Below are 24,090 nucleotides of genomic sequence, written 5' to 3'. Positions count from 1 at the left end.
CACGCCAGGAGTTTTTGAAGGAAAGGGTCCTCTACTCATGCTGGTGGCTGCCCACCGGGAAGTTACTTGCCAACAACACTCATGGGTCAACCTCTCTTTTCGGGAAAGATAGTCCCTCGTGGGTCTGAGTAAACTCTGGTGCATCCCTCACCTCCTCTTCTCCCCTGCCCAATAGGAGACCCCTATAACATGAGGGAATCTGAATGAAGGGGTCCAGAAAGCCCCCCTCAGCATCCAACTCAACAAGGGGCCAGGTGTGACATGGATGGATTGGGGAGGGCAGGCCAGTGTGGAGTGAGTGAGGGACTGGGAGCAGGGGATAGGAAGAGAAGAGAAAGGACTCTCGCTGCTGTGAGAGTGGCTGATCCTATTGGACAGTTGCCCCCAGAAATATAATGCTTTTATTTATAGAGTGTCTACACCTAGGGACCATGTTGAGGACATTATACAGATGAGGGAACCAAGACTCGTAAGTAACTTGCCCAGGTCACACGGATAGTCAGATTAGAGCCTGTGCTTTCAGCCAATCTGCTCTACTGGCTCTGTGATGTGGGAGGCACGGAGATGCTAGTCTGAGGTGACAGGGATTTCTGTGGGCACTAGGCATGACGGGACACCTACCCCTACCCAGGTCTAGGTCCCTGGGCAGCAGCTCCCAGGTGAAGGGGAGGGCAGTGGTGCTGGTGAAGAACTTGACTTTGCTATTGTTTGTTTTCTATTCTTATCTCCCCTCTGACTTTACCCTCTGTCCCCCACCCTCAGTTGTCCCTTATGAGATCACTCTCTACACCAGCGATGTCTTTGCCGCAGGGACAGACGCCAACATCTTCATCGTCATCTATGGCTGCGATGCTGTGTGCACCCAGCAGAAGTACTTGTGCACCAACAAGAGGGAGCAGAAGCTGTTCTTTGAGAGGAAGTCCGCCTCCCGCTTCATTTTGGAGGTACCTGGGCCCAGCAGGCTGCCAGGGAGCCAGGACTGGGAGGTGAGGTGGGCCGGAAGACAGGGAGGAGAAGGAGCCCTGTGTCCAGAGGCGGACATGTGCCTTTCACCTTGATCGGGTACTGTTAGTGAGGAAGATGGGCAGTTCATCCCACCTCTCTGGGCCTCAGTACATCCGAGTAACCAGGAGGCCTGTGAACCTCACTCTGCCCCTCTAGGACTGGTGTCAGGATCAAAGGTGATAGTGAGTGGACAGGGCTTGGGGAAACTAGAGGCACAACTACAATTCCACTGGGGCCATCTCCAGTGCTACCAACAACAACAGACATGTATCCACGGAGAGAGCCCGGCTTCCAGACTTGCTCGTCACATAACTGTGTCTTCTGCTCACCCACCAAGCTATGGCCAAACAACCCGATACAGAAGAACATCCCACGTGTTCCTTGGCTCCCCCTCGGCCCTGGCCTGGGGGTTTCGTTGTTCAATGTTTACTCTGGTTGTAGGTCATAGCACCTTGGTATCCTGTACACTTCAGTTCAGTGCCTCCTCTGTGCACTCACTGTGTGCTAGGTTGGGTGGGAGAGACAAAAGACAAGGAGGACCCAGACTTTGCTACCAAGGGGTTTGCAGTCCAGCTGGGGAACTTCGGACCTCCACACAAGGCTAATGAGAGATTCTGATAATCGTCATAATAACTGATCCTGTGGGTAAGAAGGTGCTGTCATAGGGCTTTACCTGTATTAACCTACCTAACCCTCACAGCAACATTGTGTTATAATCATCCCTGTTTAAAGATGGGGAAACTGAGGCACAGGGAGTTTAGTAGCTTACATAAATCACACAGCTAGGGCGTAGTGGAAGCTGGCTTTAAAGCCAAGAGGACTGGCTCAGGATACGTGCTCTTAGCCCCTGCAGTAGACCAGCCCATGGTGATGAGGGCAACTACGGGGCTGACTGAGCATGCTACGGGTGCTCAGAGAAGGGAAAAGTCTCCCTGGATGTGGTGGCTTTGAACTGGGCCTGGAAGTGGCCGTCAGCAGGAACAAGCAGAGGAGGCATTCCTACCAAGGGGAACATCGTGGCCAAGGGCCAGAGGTGGAGATAAACGCAGCATGTGGTTTGAGGTTTAGCCAGAGGGGACAGGAGGAGAGTAACATGACTTAGGTGGAGGACCAGATGAAGCAGGACTTAAGGGGGACAATTCTGAAGAAGAAGAGCTAGGAGTCTCAGGAGCCTGGACTCGCCAGGTAGTGGAGACCTTTGGAGACGTGCCGCTTATTTTCTGATGGGAAACGAAGCCCACAGCGCCGTCCTTGTTCCTCGGCCAGTGTCTGTCCCGGGGACTCCCTGCTGCCTCCCCACCTTCTCTGGGAGCCCTCAGTGCTCGTGGGAAGGTTGCCACCTTGGTGGCATCTTTCAGTGAGGAGAATTCAAGGGTGATTCATCTCTCCACACCAAGCACCATCTCATCCACCCAAAATGTTGGGGTGAGTGAGTCATCTGAGTCAATGCGGCAAGTGGTGATTACACCTCAGCGAGACTTCTGGGGAGTTTCATCAATGAAGTCCCCACTAATAGGCAGCTATGATTTGCCAGTAATTTGTTGCTAATTTTTTTTTTCTTTTCAAATCTGTCTGGGTGTTGGGGGAGTATGAGAGCTTGAAAACAACAAAAAAGCTTTGTATGCCTGTCTCTCTACTTCTCTTTTCTAACTGATCTTCAGGTGAGAGGGAGAGCCCTGGATTGTGAGCTCGTAACCCTGGGTTGTGGTTCTGGCTCAGCCACTAACTCATGAGCAAGCCACTGCCTCTCTCTGTGGCCTCATCCTAAGATGCACGGACTGGCCAGGAAAATATAGCAATAACAGCTAGGATTTACTGAGCACTTTGCATGTGCCAACTCTGTTCTAAGTACGTGATGTGTGTCAACTCAAATCCTTGTCACCACTCTGAGAGTTCAGTAGTAGGACTATCCCATTTTATAGCTGAAACGGCACAGGAAGATTAAGAGACTTGCTCGTGGGTCATAATTAATGAACGGCAGAGCTGGGATTTGGACTCAAGTAGTTCAGTTCCAGAGCCTTGTCTGCTTAACTCTTTCACCTCTTGGGAGAACGCTAGGGTCCCCTCTGATTCTGACATCATCTGACACCATCCTGGGGCCCGCCATCCATGGCCGTTGGTCTCCTACAGGTCTCCTTGCTCTCTGAGGGGTCACAGTCACAGCTGAGATGGCCGCCCTGCACAGTGTGAGCAACTGAGTGGCTGGATGATTAGGGTTAAAAAAAAAGTACCATGGGGGCGCCGGCCCTGTGGCGTAGTGGTTAAGCGCACGCACTCTGCTGCTGGCGGCCCGGGTTCGGATCCCAGGCACGCACCGAAGCACCGCTTGTCAAGCCATGCTGTGGCAGCGTCCCACATAAAGTAGGGGAAGACGGGCATGGATGTTAGCTCAGGGCCAGTCTTCCTCAGTAAAAAGAGGAGGATTGGCATGGATGTTAGCTCAGGGCTGATCCTCCTCACACACACACAAAAAAAAAAAAATATATATATATATATATTAAAAATAATTAAAAAAAAAAAAAGTACGATGGAAGCCGAGGTCCACACATCTCGAAACTTAGAGATGGACAGGGACAGAGGAAAAGAGGCCCTCAGACAGAGGGAGAGGCAGTGAATCTTTACTTCCTAGTTCTGCCAGGCAGTTTAGTGTCAAGTGGAGATTCTGTGAGCCAAGGATTTCACCCATAACTTCTGTGTTTCTCCTGTTGTGAAAGAATAAGGTCTCATTAAAAATGTCCCTGGTACTAACATCAGCCTGAAATCACTGATCTTTGTTTAATGATTCAGAAAGCCTCTCGCAGGCTCACAGGGGACTCCACTTCTCTGGTGAGGTGTGGGTGAGCTGGCCAGTGGGGAGTTGGAGGTGGGGGGTGCAGGGTAGCAGAGCAGCAGCAGCTGTAGCGTCCTTAGTTCATAGAGTTTCCAGCAATGTGGCCCTCTGCTGGTCACTTGGAATGAGAGAACAGTTGATAGATTGCAATAGATTGCATGTCTGCAATCTTAGACCTACAAGTGACCTCAAGGGTTACCCTGCCCATGCCCATGCCTTCAGCTGAGTAAGACATTATTCTCCCCCACTTTATAGATGAGGAAGTTGAGGCCTGGAGGGTCATGTGGCTTGCCTCAGATCACAGAGCCAGGAGGTGGCAGAGTCAGGGCTAGAACTGGGGAGGATATGGGTGGGAGTTGGGGGAGGTTCCTCAAACAGTGCTAATGGACCTCCAACTGTGAGTGGGTGTGTGGGGAGAGAGGACACCCCTGGTTGGAGGCTGCTGCAGTTCATTCAGAGGTCACTTCCATCCCCGATTACAGAGGCTTTGCATTTGATGAATAACTCAATCAATCATTCAGATGCCATTCACTCATCAAGAGCCCTCATCCACTCCAGAGCTGACTGTGCCATCTCCTTGTAGCCCTGAGAGCTTGATGGAGCAGGCCAGGCAGCCAGCTCAGCAGAAGGGCTGCCAGGAAACTCAAGTCTGCACACTCCTCCCCCCAACCCTTAATCCCTAACTGTTGATTCAAACCTCAAGGCATGAAGTCTGTGGACCAACCGTGAGCCAGGGCATCTGGGTATTATTTCCCTGTCTCTCTTTTCCTTTTGCCCCAGCTTCCTCATCTATTTCTTATCCTGTTATTGCCCAGATGCTCATAGGGATGTGGCAGAGTGTGGATTGATATGTGCAGCACCATTTCAGAGGGGAACTTGACACATGGGAACTGGGAGAGGCCCAAGAGGTGCCCGGCGGCCCTGGAGTGGGCCTGGTGCGATGACAGAGGGCAGAGAGAGAGCCAGGGAGGCAGGTGCCAAGCTGAGCAGACGGCCTTCCTTGTGTCTGGCCACCTTGCTGCTTGCTTAGAGGGCTCCAAGGGAAGGATTGGGGGATCAGTCATTCCTGACTTAGTCCCTCCCCTGCACCCCGTGCCCATAGGCTGCAGGCAGCAGAGAGAAGAGATTGCAGTTCCTGAATTTCAGGGATTGATTCACTATGGCACACACGTGTCAGCTTTTTGCTCAGTGGGACTTTCACACACACCATTGTGGTTAAGGTTCAACACTGTATATGAAAGAGCCTGGTTGACTTTATCACATCCATCTTGCAGATGAGGAAACACTCATTCTTTCATCCTTTCAGCCAATACTTATTGATTACCTAGGTCATAGGCTCTGTTATAGGCTTTGGGGATGCAATGGTGAGCAAAAACAGACGTAGAGCCTGCCCTTTGGGCTTCCAGTGGTGGAGGAGAGGGTATTGCACAAATAAATACAAACTTCTGACTGTGAGGCATGCTCTGGGGGGGCTATAGGGTGCTATAGGAGTCTACCATGAAGAGATTTGACTTTCTCAAGGTGGCCAAGGGGGCTTCCCTGAGGAAACAATCCTTGAGCAGAGACCTGAATGATGAGGTTGAGCAGGAACTGGTTTAGGTAAAGAAGAGGAAAGGGAAGTGGCAGGGAGAGCATGTGCAAAGGCCCTGTGGTGACTGAATGTCAAGTTTGAGGGACTGGGATTTGAAGGATCTAGAAGAGGAGTGGCTGAAGGTGGAGGTGGCTCTTAGGAGCCAAGGAGAAGGTCAGCCTGGCAAGACAGGGCATGGGCAGAACCAGAACTCATCTTCTGATACCCAAGTTAGTTGTCAGGGAATGAGCCGCTACAGTGGTAAGTAATGGAAGACAGAGAGCTGGGCTCCACCAGGAAGAGGGGGAATAGCCTCCTAGAGGTTGATTCAACTGCGTTCTGGAGTCTAGGCTGATTTTAAGTAAGAGGAGGGGAAGGGAAGCACGAATATGGCATGTGCAGAGGAGAGTGGGGGTTGTCTTGGCCGGACAGCGGGACATACTGAGAGAAAGTGACCTCTGGAAGTTCAAAGGGACTCAAGAGTGGATGCCCTGGGGAGGCAGGATGTTGCTGAAGCTGTAGTTTCCTGGACCTGTCAGCTAACATCTGGTGCCTTTTCTCCTTTCCAAAGTTAGAAGACGTGGGAGAAATCATTGAAAAAATTCGGATTGGCCATGATAATACTGGCATAAATCCTGGGTGGCACTGCTCCCACGTGGACATCCGCAGGCTCCTCCCAGATAAAGATGTGAGTTTCAAACCCGTTTGTCCTGCTGTTTCTTTTGCCCTTTTCTAGAAGAGATTCAAGGAAGATTTCCTATTAGAACTTGCAGCCTTGTTAAGTTGGGATAAAATCTTCTGAGGAAAATTCCCACAGTTCAGAGCGCAGGAACTAGCTCAGGTCCAAGATAGAATCTTTTAGAACCTGGTTTAGGGGTCGAGGAGGAGGGTCTTGGCAACCATGTCTCTGCTCCCCACGCCCAGAGCCATACTACTAGTGAGAGACCAAATGTGCTCTTCTTCCTACTCAAAGTCAACTCACAGAAAGAAATCCAGTCAAACAACTGGGAAAACATTCTGAAACCACAGAATTCTAAACCTAGGGGGTAGCCCTCAGTCATGCCTGTATATATGAGTGACTTGGGAGCAGTTTAAAAATACAGAGCATCCTCCTCTTACCCACTAAATCTAAGTCTGCGGGATGGGGTTCAGATATCTATTTTTAAGCGACCAAGGGAACCGTGCCTTCAAGAGTCAACCCCTGATGTGGTTGTGGAGTCTTCAAGTAAGACTGGATCTGCTAGAAGTGGGGGTGGGGGTGGGGAAGGGATCCCCTGTGGCTTTTGAATTATCCATGGGGCTCCATGACCCTTGCCCTTGGTCCCCATGAGTGTTGACATGCTGATGAACTACTGAAGTTGGAGTTTCCACATTAAGGGCTAATTTTCCTCTTTTCTCCCCACTCCAGGGCACAGAGACCTTGACCTTCCCTTGTGATCGATGGCTTGCCACCTCAGAGGATGACAAGAAGACCATTCGAGAGCTGGTCCCTTATGACATCTTCACTGAGAAATACATGAAAGATGGGTCCTTAAGGCAAGTCTACAAGGAAGTGGAGGAGCCTCTGGACAGTAAGTGTGGTGCAATCACCCTCATCACCGTCAGCAGCAGCCCTCCCTTGTAGGGCACCTGCCCTGTGCCAGGAGAAGCCTTTGCACCTAGGAGAGAGGGTCTATTATTATCTCCATTCCATGGAGAGGGCAACTGAGGCTCACAGAGGTTACATAACCTGCCGACGTTCACACAGCCAATAAATGGCAGAGCTATTCTTCAAAGTCTCAGCTGTCTCACTCCACAAAAGACTTGTGCTCAAGTCCTTTCCTGGTCTGACAGTGTGATAATACATCCAAACATGTATTCTCCTGTGCCTGCGTTATCCTGGTCCTTGTCTCTCCCTTCCCTTTGTTTATTTGGATACTAATCTGTAGGGCTTGGTCCTCTCTGCTCTTGCTGGATCCAGCTGTCTCAACCAGATATGAATCCAGAAGCATCCTGGATAAATACCTAACTGGATCTGTGTGTATTTGTTCTCAGGGGCTGGGTGCAGCTTCAGGGTATCCAAGGTCATGGGTTTCTTTTCTGTTTGTGCCAGTTACCTTTGCCTGTTCCTCACTGATGTGGTTTTCTCTGCAGGATTTGCATCAGCCTGAACACACACATTTCACTTCTTCATTTGCTTTTGAACCACCATTTTCTGGTTCTCTTCCTACCTCTCTGACTAGCCCAGTGAATGCTATTTTCCTTTCTCATTCCATGTGGTATTGCTCCAGGCTCAGTCCTCAGCCTTCTCTTCTTTCTTTCTATACTGTGTGTGTGTGTGTGCGCACATGTGAGTGTGTGAGCACACACACGTACACATGCATTCTTCCTAGACCACATGGACAGAGTCACACCTCTGTTTTGACTAGCAATGCCATTGTCCATGTCGATCGCCACGTTATTCAGCAGCTAGTCAGCTCTGAATCAGCTTTAGCTAGGTCAAAAATCAAATTCACTTGCAAATCGCAGGCTTTCTACCACTGATGAGGTACAAAAGAATACTGTGGGTCTCCACAGGGACAGTCTACATGGATCAGAGATGCTCCCAGAGCTTGGAAATCCAGCTCATATTTGTTGCATTGCCTTCTTGGAAAAAACTAGAGTAAAACTCAAGATTCTGGGCCCCATATGGAGCCAGGGGGATGTAAAACATCTATAGCTCTAACATTTCCTTTAATCTGTGTTGTCACTCGCTTAGAGATAAAAACAAGCGTTGTCTCGGTAATGTGCCTTCCCCTATCCATATCCCTCCCTCTGAATTTTCTTTGCTATTAAATCTGGGGGACAATTCTCTTTTCTACTTGGATCCCAGAGGCAGTCCTGGAAAGCTGTCCCAGCGGCACACTTGGGCTGTTCTATATTAATAACCTGCCACAAACCCACTGGGTGCTTGGTGGTGTTTCTAGGGAAACATCTTCCACTGAGAGCTGTGTGGCCTGGGTGGGACGGGGAGGGAGGAGGATCCAGAAATAGCCGGATCTGACTGCACAACCACATTGCTCAGCACCAGAAGCTGAATCAGTTTTCCTAATTCCCAAAGGACTGGAGAGAGCTGTGGTGTGGAAGAGGGGGAGCAGAACAGACATTTATTCACAGCCCTGGTGACAACAGCACCTCCCTCTGGGACAAGGGCTCCTAGAAAAGATCCCACTCAGGTGTGGAGCAGGGCTGAATGCACAGCCAGGAAATGGATGCGGAGGAAAAATGGGAGTGGCGGGGGACAGTTGACTGTTGTGTCTAAATGGTGACAAGATTCCTAATGTTACTTCCTGTCAGTATCAACCAGACACATTTGGGTAATGTTGACTCTTTAAACACCAAAGATATTTTACTTGTCAGTGCAACACATGGAATGCTGACCAGATTCTGCCCTGAGCTGGGTGAGATGGGAGTGGGGGCAGTGTGACTAGTCCTGGTTCCTGCCTTTGAGGGGGCAGGCCTCTGAGAGCCATTCTCACTGTGCACCAAGGAGGTTTGGAGAGCAAACCTCCTTGAGTGAGGGTGGGTGAGGAGAAGGTTTGGAAAAGGGGGGCCGGGAGGGGGTGGATTTCGGGTTTGGATGTGAGTTTTTGACCTGTGATCTAGTCAAAGTGGACGTGTCCACTAGGTAATAGGGGTACAGGTCCACAGCACAGGAGGGAACCAGCTTGGAGATACAGACTTGGAAATTCACAGAAGTCAATACCCAGGGCGTGCAGGATGAGAGCTGAGGGAAGTGGATGGAACCCGGGACACATCAGCATCTAAGGGGCAGAGAGAAGATCAGGAACCCATCAAGCTGCTTGAGAAGGAGCGTCTAGAGAGACAGAAGGAGAGCAGGAGAGAATAATGCTGTGGAACCCAAGGGAAAGAGAGGAAAATAATAGGAACCATGTTGTGGGTGTGAATGTGTATGAGCAATTCACATCACCTTACATTTCTAAATTTAGTTAAATGTGGTCTGAGCCCACATGCAAGGTTGGTAAGAAAGTCCATCTCAGGCACTGAAGGGAGGGGGAATCCCCCTTTCTAGGGTCTTATAAGAGTCCTGAGGCAGACAGGAGGGGCCTGGCCCTTAGTCCAGGGTAGGGACCACCTAGACCTGTGCCCTCTTGCCGCATCGTGACTCTGCTGCTGCTGGCTTTCCACTGACAAACAGGTATCATTTCTCTGGGTGGCCAGAAAAGCTTCTCCATGGACTCTGGCTTTGTTGAGACCCTCTCTTTGGCCTTGAGGTCTCCTGCTTCAAGTCCCCAGATAAGCCCACTGTCATCTTCCTATTGGGTCTCTATGTGCAAGGGAGGGGTTCCTGCCACCAGTGGAGACTCCCAAACCCTCTCCCGCTCCCAGGCTGGGAAAATAACCTTCCTCCCAGGTGGGCCACCTCACCCTTCACCACAAAGCCACAACTTCCATCTCTTCTTTTGGGGGTAATCCAGCTAGGTCCTGTCTTCCTCAGCCTGAAACTTAAAAGCTCCTTGGATGGAGGAATAAGAGAGGGGACTAAGAATTCTTCATAAAAACACAAGACTTGCCTTTCCCCCTGGAGTGGAGGCTGGGAAAGCAGATACTTTATTCTTCCCTGAGGAGCCCACAGCAGCAAAACAAAAACAAGACAGCACTCATTTTTATTTTCCTTAATAATTTTTAATAACTGTCACACCAATATTTATGGAGCCCTTCCCACAGGCCATGGAAGATGAAGGAGAGGGGAGCAGTCGCTGTGGCTTTGGTGAGAGGAGTCCCCATGGAGGGCTGGGGCAGGCACTGGAGGGCAGTGAGCTGAAGAATAAATGAAAATAAGGAAATGGACACTGCGGGAAAGCTATTCTTTCAAAAATATTTGATTTTCTCCATAAACCGTTTAGATAGATCTCACGTGGATACTGGTCACTCTCGGATAGAAAGGCACATTATTGTCAGTGTGTCAGGGCAGGTGGACTTAGTGACCACACTGTGCACACGGGTCAGGCAGTTTCCTGAGTCTTTCCCCCTGGACACTGTAGGCGGCTGGATGGGCAGATAGTTTGAGGAGAGCTGGGGGAAGTCTCCATCCTTGGCTCTTAGAGGCCACCTGTGTCCAGATCAGATGGGCGAATCCAGGCAGATTTATAGTAATTGAACAAATAACTCCTCCTCGAAGCCTGGGCCAGAAGCTTAATAACCTCCTACAAATCCAGTTCCCCAAACCTAAAGCTTTGCCATCCTTTTCTTCCCTTTGGCTGTCCATCTGTCTGTCTGTCTGTCCAACTGCCCACCCAGTCGTGCTGTACTCGGTGCAGATCTTCACAGGAAACGTTCCCGGGGCAGGGACAGATGCCAAGGTCTACATCACCATCTATGGAGACCTCGGGGACACTGGGGAGCGGTACCTCGGCAAATCGGAGAACCGCACCAACAAGTTCGAGAAAGGAACGGTATGAGGGGCACACTGAGTTTACCTCCCTTCCCTTCTCCTCCCAGGTCCAGTTATCTGGAGCCCAGCTCTTCTTGGTCCCTGAAGCTGTCTGCAAACTTTGCGGGGTGTCCTGCACCTTCACGTGGGCGTTTGTCCTTGCACTTCCCCGTGCAGAGTGGCTGGTCCCCTCTCAGCATATGCATGGGCCTGGGTCCTGCATATGGGGTGTGGGTGGCGCCTGAGCAAGCAAGAGGCCTGTTTGAGCCCTAGGTTGCTGGCTCTGTGGGGCTAGGTTGTCTTCAGAAAATCTAGCTCCCTGTGGGTGGGTCATGAGTGGTGGGGGCTGCACTGAGAGAGGCTTGAACTGGGGGTCTGGAGGCATGGTTCTGCCATCAACCCCTTACCTGGTAGAACTTCTCTGGCATTGGTTTCCTCATCTGTAAAATGAGGAGCCTGAGGTGAATTAGCTAAACTGCACTGTGCAGAGCCCTGGGTGGCACCGAGGCCCTGGGGAGCCATGGAGGGGTGGGGGGAGCAGACGGACACCCCACTCCCCCCACATGTGTCCACTTTGACCTGGCCTACCCACTGGATTGCCAAGTAAGCCCTCTATTGAGCAAAGGGCTCTGTGGCTCCGAAAAGACTTGAAAACCACACGATTGGCCAGTGTCTAAGGCCCTGCCAGCTCTGACATGCTGTGGTTTCACAAAAAGGAAGACCTCTGTCCAAACTTCCCTTCCCACCAGCCTGGCTTCCCTCTCCAGCCGCAGCTCCTCTCTCTCCCCTCTCTCTGTGCCCTTTCAACCTTCCCTGCTTCCCTAGCTCCTCAGCCCCTTCTTTTCCCCATTCACTGAAACCTGCCAGAAACCCCCACAGGCCAGGCGATAGCCTCAAGGTGATCAGAGAAGGGGATTGGCTCCTAACCCAATCTCTGGTTTTGCCTGTGGCCATGTGCCTGTGGGGATTTCCTGCATCAACCAGTGGGTGTTCATCAGGGGTCCCCTTAAACCTGACCCTCAGACAGGCATGACCTTTAGTGTTGAAACATTTGCTACTGGTGAGGAGGAAGTTAGCTCAGGGACAAGGAAAGCAGGTGTCATCTAAGCAGATCTGCAGCTGGTGACCCCCTGAGCCAGGCCACGAGGTCTCAAGGGAGTCAGGCCCTGGGGCTCCCATTCATTTGCTTCATTGTCTAGATACGAATCATTTACCTTTAGCTGTGGTTTACTGCTTCTGAAGTGGGAATAGGTAGACCCCGGGGCTGAAAAGCAGGACAAGAGATGTAAGAGCACTTTGTATCAGGGATAAACAATTTCACACACACAAACACATGAGATATACTTGTTCCCCGCACTTGTAAGGTAGCTAATAGGAAGTCTGTCCATTTTGGACATCTGGAATGCCAAAGAGGTCAAGTGGCTCGTGTGTGTCCTTGACTCTAACCAGGGACACGATTGTCTGGCTCACTCACACATGACGTGGCAGTGCCATTCAGCGGTCAGGCGCCCAGACCTGTGGCTGGGGCCACATCACCTGAGCTCAGATCCTGTCTCTGACACTGACTAGCTGTGTGATCTTGGGCAAGTTATTTAGCATCTCTGTGCTTCAGTTTCTTCCACCATAAAACAAGTTCACTGAATTAAATCACACAAAGCGCCTAGAACCAAGCCTGACCTGAAGTTAGCTCATTGTTCGTGCTGTGCATTGTCGAGGTGTGGAAAGCTCACCTTCCCCTGCCTTCACTGATGCCTGGAGCTGATGCCTGGTATACGCATTGTAAGACAGCAAGGTGAGCATACAGCTGATGATCCTTTTTTGTCTGTGGCTATATCCACAGTGCCTGGCACAGAGTAGGCACAATACATATTTGTTGAGTGAATAAATGAATGAAAATATAAATGAAGGTGATGCAATCCATTCTCCTCTGTGTTCAGAGTCAGGTTTTTTTCTCTCTTAGTAATTGGTACATCATGCGAAAAATCTGTGCTCCAAATCTGTGCTCCATTCTGTCCATCACCTTCTCCTCCTTTCCTCCGGTTTTGACATCCTATCAAAGGAGATGGAGCTACTTCTGGCTCAGTCACTGCCGATTTATGTGACTTTGGTTCATGCTGAGCATCTAAAAGCTTCCATTTCCCTGATCATTTTCTCCAGAATCCAGGTGACATCCTTGACACGCGTCTGCCTGTCCCTCCTCCCTCCTCCCTCCCCACACACATCCAGGCAGTCGCCAGGTCTTGGAGATCCTCTTTCTAAATAACTCTGGGATCAGTGCAGTCAACCTTGTCACCCCTCAGCCCTTCCTTGTCTCACCTCACTGATTGAACCAGCCTGGTGTTCCTGCTCCAGGCCCCTGGAATCCAATCTATCCTCCGGCTTCCTCAATTAACTTATCCAAAGCTGACAGTCACTCCTTCACTTCAATCCGTCAGGAGCTCCCCACCGATCCCAGATCTCACCTGAGCCCTTTGTGGGATTCACAAACCTTATGGCCCACCCCTCTAGCCTGAGTGGAATGTCCGCTACAACCCCCTGGGCCCCAGTTTCCAGAATGCCCCACATTTCTCCTGTCTCCAAATCTTTCTAAGCCTTTTCTCTGCATCCATGCATCTGTGCCCAGAGAAAATACATAATGCTGTTCTGTGGTTTTAGTCTTTTACATAAAAGGCATCATCCTGTATGAATGCTTCTTCAACTAGCTTGGCGTGCAGTGGGATTCCTTGGAATCTGCTGTGTCAGGATATTCAAACACAGATGGAGCTGGCTCATTTGTTGTAACAATCACACACATAATGTTCCACACATGACATTGCTGTAACTGTTTAGCTGTTCCCCAAGCACTGGACACCTAGATGGCTCCCAATTTTCCACTGTAAAAATTATCTGGCAGTAAACATCCTTGTACACATTTGAAGGTGTCCCCCAAGGGCAGATGCAAAGAAGTGGGATTGCTGTGTCATGGGTGTGCCCATTTTTGCTCTAATGAACTCAGTCACTTGTCAGTGGCCCAAGGCCTGCACAGGTCCACACCGGCTGTCAGCCATGCACCATTCACCTGCAGTTTCCTCGGCCCCTAGACTGACCTGCCCTGGCTGCCTGGAAGGCCCAGCCCCCCATCTTCAGCTTAATGCCACCACCAGGAGAGTCTTCCCAGCCCTGCCTCTAGTCCTGGCCCAGATATCTGCTCCTACTTCCTGGGCTGTCAGGGGAGGGGCAGAGGCATCTTATCATATTTGTCTCTGGGTTCCCAGTGCTCAGCAGGGACTCAGCCCATCTTCCAAAGAAAAGTGGTGTCACTCAGGGTCACCTGTCCCTCCTCTCCCTCCCCAGGCTCCTGCCTGCCACATTCAACCTATGTTTTACCCTTATCTCACCCAAGGCCTAGAACTCCACATCTCATGGAGCAATCCCCAAAGAATCCAAGCACCCAAGAGCTTCATGTTGCTTTACTGAAGATATAATCAGGGACACAGAGGAGGACCTATGTCACACCCCACATAAAAACCCTCATGAACCCACTTTCCAGATGTTGACCCCTGCACCCTCCTCAGCCTTGCCTCCACCAGAGCCTCTCTCCTCTCTGCTGCTCTCCTTCAGCCTGGCCACTGGCTCCTCCCACTGCCTCCCAGCTCCCCCCTGGGAATTTCAAGCCTCCTCCTATTATTCAGAACATTTCACCTCTTCCATGGCTCTTACCCTCCAGCCACCCACCTGAACTCATGCCATCCTCAGCATGACTAAGGACGTCCATAACTAGAAGGAGCACCCTCATCTGTCCCACTCCCACTCACGCTGCTCATCAAGGTCCATCTTCCAAACACCTGCAGGGCTTATCCTGAGAGGAACTGAACTGCAAAACTGGGCCATTGTGGGAGTGAGGCCTTGGAATACCAAACGCTCTGTGTTAGGGACTTGGACCTGGAGGACTCCCAGTTAGGAAGGTCTGTTTGGTCCAACAATCGAGGGGGATGGAAGATACTGGAAGGATGGGATTGGAGTGAGTGGAGGTGGGGAGTGCCTCAACCCAAGTCCCCACATCTGGACTCCCCAGGCCGACACCTTCATCATCGAGGCCGCTGACCTGGGCGTCATCTACAAGATCAAGCTCCGCCATGACAACAGCAAGTGGTGCGCAGACTGGTATGTGGAGAAGGTGGAGATCTGGAACGACACCAATGAGGATGAGTTCCTGTTCCTGTGCGGGCGCTGGCTGTCCCTGAAGAAGGAGGACGGGCGGCTCGAGAGGCTTTTTTATGAGAAGGTGCATGAAAGATGGCCAGGGAGCCTGGCTCAGCCATGGCCTGTCATCATCATCATACCTGGGGAGGGCCCATGGGATGGAAGGTGCTGGAGCTGTAACGGGCCTGGGTCCTGCTCTTCTGGCAGGAGTACACCGGGGACCGTAGCAGCAACTGCAGCAGCCCTGCTGACTTCTGGGAGATCACCCTGAGCTCCAAGATGGCTGACATCGACATTGCCACAGTGACGGGGCCCATGGCTGACTACGTTCAGGAGGGCCCGGGTAAGCCAAGCAGAGAGCTGTCAGAGGAGGAGCAGGCCCATGGAAATGTGTTTGAGCTATTCTTGGATGGGCCACACGTTAGCCCCACCATCATCTGACTTACATCCAACACTTTGTAATTTACAGAGTTTTCACACCTCTTGTCCATTTGCCTCCCACAACAACCCTGTGAGGTGAGAGGATGGGAATTAGCCCCCTTTACAGATGGGGAAACAAAGGCTAAGAGAAGTTAGGGTGATGAGGTACTTAATCCACTAATCCACCAGGAGAGTATTGTGGTAAACTCTGCCCTCACCCAGGCTCTCAGGACATAGATTCAGCAGCAGCAATGAGAATCCCTTGTGTGTCAGGAGAGCATCACATGAGGGACTCAGCCAGGCAAGCTTAAGCCATGACATGGGTTGGAGCGAAGAAGTCCTGAGCTGTTTTTTGGGGATCCAGTATTCCACTGCCACAGCCCAGGTTCAACTTCCCAGGTCAGGGAACAACACCACCCATCTGTTCATTTTTCCAACCAGATTTTTGAGATGAGGCAGTTGTATATTTGTCTATTAGATGTTTAAATGCACATTGCTTTTCGGTTCAGTTCTCTTAAATGTAAGAGCATGACAACCACCACATTCCCCTCCAGGAGACCACATGGTGGGTCTGTGAAGTTGGGCGGAGAGACCTGATCTTTTTGTACCCTGTCTTCTCACTATGTGAATAAATGACAGGACCCACAAGAAAATGCCTCTCCTTAATTAAGCACTATGATCAACTGTGGAAAGACCAATGGGGCTCTACAAGGCCACGGGCAGGTGCAGAAAACAATGCAGGTAATTCCAGCCAGAAAGATCTAGTTTGGGAAACATTTCAAAGAGATACAGATTGCATAACTTAACACCCCCTACACCAGGGCAGTGTCTCCCAAGCTGTTGAGGAAGATGATCCAGAAGAAGGGTTTCCAACTTGTATCAGTTACTAACTGCTAGTGACGGAGACCTGGAGATAGTGGCTTAAACAAATGAAGGATTTTTCTTTTCTCTCACATAAAAGTCAAAGATAGGCAGTTGGGACTGATACAGCAGTTCCAGTGAAGTCAGAGACCTAGGCTCCTTCAATCTGATCACTCTGACAACCTTACAAGTGGCTTCCAGCCTAAAGGTTGGCCTTGGTTCCAAGATGACTGCTAGAACTGTAGCCATCACATCCACATTCCAAGCACAATGAATGGAAGAGTAAGGGGCAAAAGGATGCTCCTGTCAGTTGATTCAGACCCTTTCAAAGAAATTTCTCCAGCAACCTTACCCCAAAACATCTGCTTACATATCATGACCACCCCTAGCTGCTAGGAGATTGGATACTGGGTGAGCAACTAGAACTCTATACCACACTACCTGAGCAAGTTTTTATGCTGATTAATCTGGTTTGTTTTGGATATGGATGCCTAATAGAACTTTCATTTACCGTGTTACATATATAGTACTATTTTATTATTCTTCCCCAAATTCCTACTTTCTATGAGACCTTGGTTTTGCCAGCCTCGTTTTTGCTGACTGCATTAAGCTTTTCAGGCATCTAACCCCTGCACTTGGTGAGAGGTTATTGTTCTTGCCCTGCCTCACAAGGGAGCACTAGATGCAACTAAGACGATTGGTCAGCAGGGCTTTTAGAAGTGGAGAGGATGCTGTCTTTGATCCTCACTAGGGATTACCAACTCCCTCACTCCCTGGAGATTAGACGCTCATCACAGATGACTCGCCTGTCTGAAAGCTCCGTTGTACTTCGTCTCCGAGGCAGGAAGCTGAGACCAGTGCCCCCTGGAGGTCATTTCCGAGTCTACAAGCTGCCCTGGTCCGCCTGGTGGTTATGAGGCTGGCCCCCACGATCTCTTACAGTTATTCCCTACTATGTGTCGGTCACCACCGGGACGCACAAGGACGCAGCCACCGATAGCCGCGCCTTCATCATACTCATGGGGGAGGACGACGAGCGCAGTAACCGCATCTGGTTGGACTTTCCCCGGGGGAAGAGGGGCTTCAGCTGCGGCTCCGTGGAGGAGTTCTATGTTGCAGGCTTGGATGTGGGCGTCATCAAGAAAATAGAGGTGCTGGCCCCTGGGGCCCTGGGATGGTGACCACCCCCAGGGAAGGAAGGGGTGACCAGTACACGGGTGGGTGGGGGCGTGGAGGGTGGGCGGAGTAACTGACCTGGAGCCCCACCTCATAGCAGGTGGCAGAGGAAGACCTCCTGGCCTCTGCCATCAACTAGCTGGGTGACCTTGGGTGTCACCCCTCCAGGTCCGTTTTCCACTCACCCAATGGGGATGCCTTGGGTATTAGTTTTCTATTTCTGGGTAACAAATTATCATGAACTTAGTAACTTAAGACCACACAAATATATTATCTCATAGTTTCCTGGGTCAGGACTCCAGATGTGAGTTAGCTGGGTCCTCTTCCCAAGGTCTCACTGGGCTGAAATCAGGTTGCTGCCGGGGCTGTGGTCTCATCTGAGGCTTGGCATCCCATTCCAAGCTCACTGATTGTTGGCAGAATCTATTTCCTTTTGGTTGTAGGACTGAGGCCTCCAGTTCCCAGAGGCTGCCTGCCTTCCCTGCTATGTGACCCTCTCCAAAACATGGCAGTTTGTTTCTTCAAGGCCAATGAGAGATCTTTCCTTCTTCATATCTCTCTGACTTCTTCGATCTCTGACGTCTAGACTCTCTTAAAGGGCTCCCCTGATTAGGTCAGGCTCACCCTGAATACTCTTTTGATTAACTCAAAGTCATCTGAATAGAGACCTTAATTACATCTGCAAAATCTCTTTACCTTCATGGGATGGACTTGGGTCAGTGAGGGCAGAGCACATCGAAGGAAGTATTGAGGGAGGAGGGTGCAGAATGGGGAAGGGGACGCTGAGTAGGGAGTGCTTGCTTCCCAAATGTACCCAGATCCTCATGCCCGGTGTGTTCCTTCCCAGCTGGGCCATGACGGGGCCTCCCCTGAGAGCTGCTGGCTGGTGGAGGAGCTGTCTCTGGCCGTGCCCACCCAGGGCACCAAGTACACGTTGCACTGCAACTGCTGGCTTGCCAAGGACCGAGGCGACGGTGTCACCTCCCGCGTCTTTGACCTCCTGGATGCCATGGTGGTGAACATCGGGGTGAAGGTACAGAGTGGGGCTTGTGGGTGTGCATTGCACAGCAAGGGCAGTGCAGGTTGGGGTGGGGGAGCACGCAGGGAGATGGAAGTGAGGGAAACAGGAGACTCTTCCCTGGGACATTGGCAGGGGCTGCAGTCTAGTATATCAGCCAGACTCGCTTTACCAGGAGCCTTGAGACTCAAGTCTCTTCTGGTCTGCTGCTGTGTGACCTTGGGCAAGTCAGCTGGCCTCTCTGGTCCTTGGTCTTCTCAAATAGCACATAGAAATAATGCTTCCATCCTGTTCCATATAAGATCTTGGGAACTAATGAGATCATGAACAGTCCATGAAGAGCTTTGCAAGGTAACAGGCCTACATGGACGTACAGAGTCGTTCTTCTCCAAAGGCCATGGGGACAGATGGCATTTGGGATTCTGTGGGCCTCTGGGTATCACAGTAGTCTGCATGAGACCCTTCTTAAGTGGAAAAGGCTGGAAGGCTGGAGCTCTGTGCTCCTGTCCTGGCTCTGCCTCTAACTGGCCAAATGACTTGGGACATGTATAAACTCACAGGTCGATGCCGGGCAGGAGGCAGGATGCTGGGTGCTGGGGCCCAAGGATGCGTGGCTGTTGATGGCCCGGAGGCCTCTGGTTCACATGATTCTACAGGCTTCTTTTTCTCTGAAAAGCTGTGGAGTCAACAGAAGGCTCCAGTCCTCATCTTTGTTCCTGAATCCCAACCAATGGGTTACTAAATTTAGGGCAGAAGCTGTCCCACAAAGGGAGGAAGAAATCTCCCTTGTCCTGAGCATGCTCTGCCTCTGTTGAATATGAAAACAGAAGGAAGGGCTGAGTTAACGGGCTCTAAAAACTTTGACTGGCAGGAGTATGGGAGCCCGCCCCTCCCTTGCTTGAAAGCCAGAGAGCAAACTTTCTGCAGCATAGACACCCTCCCCTCCCTTCCCCAGACATCTCCATCTGTGGCCAGACGGATGGTGTGGGTGAGCACACAATTCATCTGAGGACTTCTGTCCTGACCCAGTTCCCAGCATGCATGTGGGTGTGTGTGTGCCCATGTCTGTGCCACCTCCCAGCACATGCGCACCCTGCTCGGTGCAGGTGCAGCTGCCTCTGAGCTCTTCAGTCTGCGGAAATCCAGACCCACACCCCATTATTCACGTTACAAAAGAACACAGGTTTGTCACTTTACAAAGAACCGCGGGGTTCTTTGGACTGGCCGCCTCCCCAGGACATCTGATATCGGACCTGAATTACAAAAGCCCTGTTTCTGTGTCTCTTTACGGAAACACACTTATGACATAAAAAGAGATGTGTCTGTGTAAAGGAGGGAAAGATGGACACAGAGAACACAGCAGTCTGGGGGGCGGGGGCAGCCTTAAGGGGCCGGTCTCCATGGGGCCACCAGAGCACTCATTTGATCATTCTATTTTTTATGCCTGTCTGGATAAGAGCAAAAAGTGTCAGGCTCCTGCTTTTGTTCCCAATAGCTCTGTGCCCATCACAGATGCCCTTGTTAGGTGGTCTAAGAGGATTTTCCTGATAAAGCAAGAGGTTCTTCATTTCCTCAGCAAGCACATCCTCTGGACCAGGCCTGCAAATCCTGCTTCTAGCCATGCAAGATCATGCAAAGATTCTAGGTGCTGCTCAAAAAGCACCCAGCACCCAATGGGCACAACCTCAGGGGCGTGGCCACTGCCACCAATAACTTGGGTTCTGAGTTTGAAGGCTTCTGGGGAGTGAGGACCAGGTACCTGCGCAGGTGATAATACAATGTGGCAGCCACAGGGGAAGGAAAGGCCAGGTGTGCTCAAAGGAGATGGTCAGCCTGGCATGTCCTCACCATGTATGCCAGCCTCTCCTGAACCTTTGAGATCTAATTGCTAGTCCCCGGGCACCTGGTGAGAGGGACTAGAGCAAGGACCTGAGGACCATGCAGAGCGTGGGTGAAGATGGCCCCTCTTGCCACAAGGCTGCCTCTTGGAGGAAGAACCAAGGCAGAGGCCTCAGTGAAGGCACCATCCTGGGAAGAGCAGGCTGCTCCCTCCCCCTCCAGTGGAGAAAAACAAAGGGAATATATCCTTTTGGGAGCAAACTTCAGGCCAAAGGACAAAATCCCAATCTGAAGAGCAAATCATACAGAATAGGCGATTATCCCACTTCATGGGTGAATGGAGGCAGAGCTCCCTTAGACATCACCCCCAACATGCTCCTCGCTCACCGACACTCAGGGTGCGTGCTGGCTGCTGCATGAAGGAGGGACGGTCACCCAGAATTGCTGCTGTTTCTTGAAGCCATACCACATGGCAGGTCCAGCGCCAGGCACTGAGGTGAATTGTCTGTAGCTCTCGCAACTCTGCAAAGTCATTTATCCCCATTTTACGGTGGAGGGAGCAGAGACTGGTGAGAGTGGGGCATCTACCCAGGGTCAACAGCTAGCAGGTGGCTGATCTGGGATTCCAGTGGTGCTCTGCATGGCTCCCAAAGCCACTGTCCTGGCACCATCCTCTACTAGAATGCATGTACTTAGGTTGAGTTTTGATTGACCAAGAAATCAGTTAATGCTAGGGCTTTCAGTCATGTTTCCATTGCACACGCGTTCTCTGACAGAAAAGGAGTTCCTCTTAGCACTGAGCTGGACACCGCGGGGACACGGAGAGTGACAAGGCCTGACTCTTGCTCTCCAGACAGTCACAGTTGATTAGAGGGAGGGCTCTTTTCAGAGCCACCAAGCTTGGAGAGCCTGTCATCCTGCCCTGGTGAGAATGAGGCCAGTTGTGGGGTTGGTGGGTGAGGCCAAGGCTCAGGACCCACATCCCTCTTGTGGCAGGTGCTCTACGAAATGACCGTGTGGACGGGTGACGTGGTCGGCGGTGGCACCGACTCCAACATCTTTATGACCCTCTACGGCATCAACGGCAGCACAGAGGAAGTGCAGCTGGACAAAAAGAAGGCCAGGTATCCAGAGGTGGCCCCTGCCCCTCACCCCTCTGCACATCCAATCCTCCACCCTCTAGTCCTCACTCTCCTTCGAGCAGACTGCTTCCCTCACACCCCCTTCATTTCTTGGGGCCCTTCAGCCTTCACGCCTTTGTCCGTGTGAATCCTCCCTCCTAGAATGCCCTTCATCCATTCTCTTCTGTCTCAAGACCTTTCTCTTTCAAGGGCCAGCTCAAATCTACTTCCTCTAGGAAGTCTTCCCTGATTACCTCAGCCCATAGCCAGCCAGTCCTTCCTCCCTTCCTTCTTCCCTTCCTTCCTTCCCTCCTTCCTTCCTTCCTTTCTTCCTTCTTTCCTTCCTTCCTTCCTTCCTTCCTTCCTTCCCTCTTTCCTTCCTTCCATTACTCGAAAAATGTTTATTGTAAAGTCTATAAATTAGCTGATAGCACTGTATCACTGTGAATCTCCTGCGTTCGTCCATCCTACTGTGGTAATGTAAGATGTTAACATTAGGGGAAGCCAGGTGAAAGGTACACAGAAACTGTTCTATTTTTGTAACTTTTCTACAAGTCTAAAATAACTGTGAAATAAAAAAGCTAAAAGAATTTTTGAAATATTAAAAAATGACTGAACACCCAGGATATGTCAGGCACTGTCCCAGGCACTGGAGAGATGGAACAATCGGGAAGAGAAGATCTCAGAACTCACGGAGCTTAACACCTGAGGGAACCATAGCAACAGCGCGAACACCGATGTCGGCGAATTTGGTGCCAGGCACTTTTCTAAGCCCTTTACATGTATTGACACACCTAGTCCTCCCTTCCACTCTACGAGGACCATTATTATCATCTCCATTTTACAGGTGAGGAAATGGAGGCACAGCAGGGAGAAGTCATGCTGCTCAAGGGCCCGTAGTGTAATCTGTGGCACTGGGAACTGCACCCAGGGGTCCTCAGTCTTAAGCATTAGGTTCTACTGCCTCTTAAATAGTCATTAGTGATGACCATAAAGGTGGACCTCCTATGGTACTTACCGTCTGCGCCTGTCACTGGATCCCCAACTTAGACAGTCCTGGGTTTGGGCTGATTTTCCATGTTCAGCCATTGTCCCCCAAACCATCTCTGGCCCTGATATCTTAAGAACCAGAGAACCCTTATATGACCTATATAATTCAATATGCTCTTTGGCGTAAATTAATCAGAGAACGTAGTTTTATTTATTTGTGTCCAGGCATCCAGTCGTGTATATTACATATATAACATGTATAACATAAATATGTACATAAACCATAAATACTTATAGAGCAAAAATTCATGCAGCCACCCCCTAGGCCAAGAAATTGAACATCGCCAGTTTATTCTACCTCCCTACTCTTAGAAGGAACCATTATCTTGGCTTTTAAGGTAAACATTTTCCTGCTTTGCTTTATTGTTTTATGCCTACTCTGTGCATGCTCGCTTCCCCAAACAATCAGCTTCCATTCAGCCTGGATTTCAGTGTTATATAAGTGGGATCAGGCTGCAGGAATTCTTTTATGTCTTCTTTCCTTGACATTAGGTTTTTCAGATTTTTCTGAGATGTTGGGTGTGGCTGTGATTTGCTCATTTTCATCACAGCCTAGTATTCCATTGATGAGCACTTTGGGCCTGGAGAAGAGAGGGCTGGTGGCTTGTTGCAGGGGACTGGGGGGGTGGGAAGTAGAGGCAACTAGGTTGGCCAAACTGTTGACAATTAAACAGTTAGTTCTTGTGGGCAGAGCTGGGCCAATGAGGGGAGGCCTGGCTGAATGTAAATAAAAACGTATTAACAGTTGGCCATGGCCTTCCTAAGAGGGGAAGGGTTGCCCCCGGTTGCCATGGGGCCCTATCACTGGAGACAACTGAGAGTAGGCTAGATGGCCATTGGTATGCAGTACCCAGACTGGAAGGAGATTAGTCTAGCATGAAGCTGTGGCTGAGGCTCTGACTCTGGCCGATGCTGAGATCCCCAGCCATGCTTCTAAGACTCACAAAGGCAGACTTGGCCTAGGGGGAGGTTGGCTTTGCGCCCCACACCATCCTTCCCCGTCTTCCCGCCAGCCCCTTCCCAGAATCCCACCCACAAACCTTCCCTAGCTTCTTAGAAGTGCTTAAAATTCTTCATTAAATAGTTGCCTTTCCAGCCCTAGGCTTTGGCCCTGGTTAGCTTCAGGCTGTTCTCAGTTACAGGCACCAGTGAGTGAGTGAGTACTGAGCCCTTTCCCAAGGACAGCCTTTGGTGAGGGCAGGGAAGAGAAGGAAACCAGAATAGCAGGGAGAGAGGGGCAGCCAAAAGCCCCTCCCCCAGATGTTGCCTCTCCAGCTGTCCAGTGGAGGCCCCTCTGAGGAGATGAGCAGGGCAGACCCTGGCCACTTCAACAGCCCTGTCCTCCCTGACCTGGATCAGAGGCTCCCCTCCTCTCCAACGGAAGCCCCTCAGTGTGGGAGCCCTACTGTGGGTCAGCAGAGGTGTCTTGAGGGGTCTGGGGCAGCAGAAAGAAGGGCCTAGTAAGTCGTGGAGATTGAAGGGCCAATGAGGGGCTTTCCCTTTGGATGGAGGCCTTCTACCCTGAGAAGAGGAGGCCCATCGGGGTGTAACTGGGGTCTACCCTGTAATGAAGGGTTAGGGGGCAAAGCAATCCACTCCTCAGTC

General features: G+C 50.8%; 1 protein-coding gene across 2 annotated transcripts in view; it reads left to right on the top strand.

Annotated features, from left to right (window-relative positions):
- LOXHD1 (lipoxygenase homology PLAT domains 1) overlaps positions 1 to 24,090 on the top strand; it is a 175,738-nt gene that overhangs the window by 119,516 nt on the left and 32,132 nt on the right. Inside the window, exons 26-34 of one of the 2 annotated variants that reach the window (XM_087438825.1) lie at positions 763 to 944; positions 5,977 to 6,093; positions 6,814 to 6,976; positions 10,686 to 10,840; positions 14,873 to 15,082; positions 15,208 to 15,343; positions 17,224 to 17,432; positions 18,305 to 18,490; positions 21,311 to 21,438. In XM_087438825.1, the coding sequence (XP_087294951.1) occupies positions 763 to 944; positions 5,977 to 6,093; positions 6,814 to 6,976; positions 10,686 to 10,840; positions 14,873 to 15,082; positions 15,208 to 15,343; positions 17,224 to 17,432; positions 18,305 to 18,490; positions 21,311 to 21,438 (1,486 nt within the window). The remainder of the gene's footprint in view (positions 1 to 762; positions 945 to 5,976; positions 6,094 to 6,813; positions 6,977 to 10,685; positions 10,841 to 14,872; positions 15,083 to 15,207; positions 15,344 to 17,223; positions 17,433 to 18,304; positions 18,491 to 21,310; positions 21,439 to 24,090) is intronic. The other variant, XM_004422502.3, reaches the window with a different exon arrangement.

This window comes from Ceratotherium simum, chromosome 14 (genome assembly GCF_057802395.1).
Source record: "Ceratotherium simum simum isolate JZ-2026a chromosome 14, ASM5780239v1, whole genome shotgun sequence".
In the NCBI taxonomy this organism is placed as follows: domain Eukaryota; kingdom Metazoa; phylum Chordata; class Mammalia; order Perissodactyla; family Rhinocerotidae; genus Ceratotherium; species Ceratotherium simum.
The sequence above is the reverse complement of the archived record's forward strand: the minus strand, read 5'-3'. Positions and strand labels throughout refer to the sequence as shown.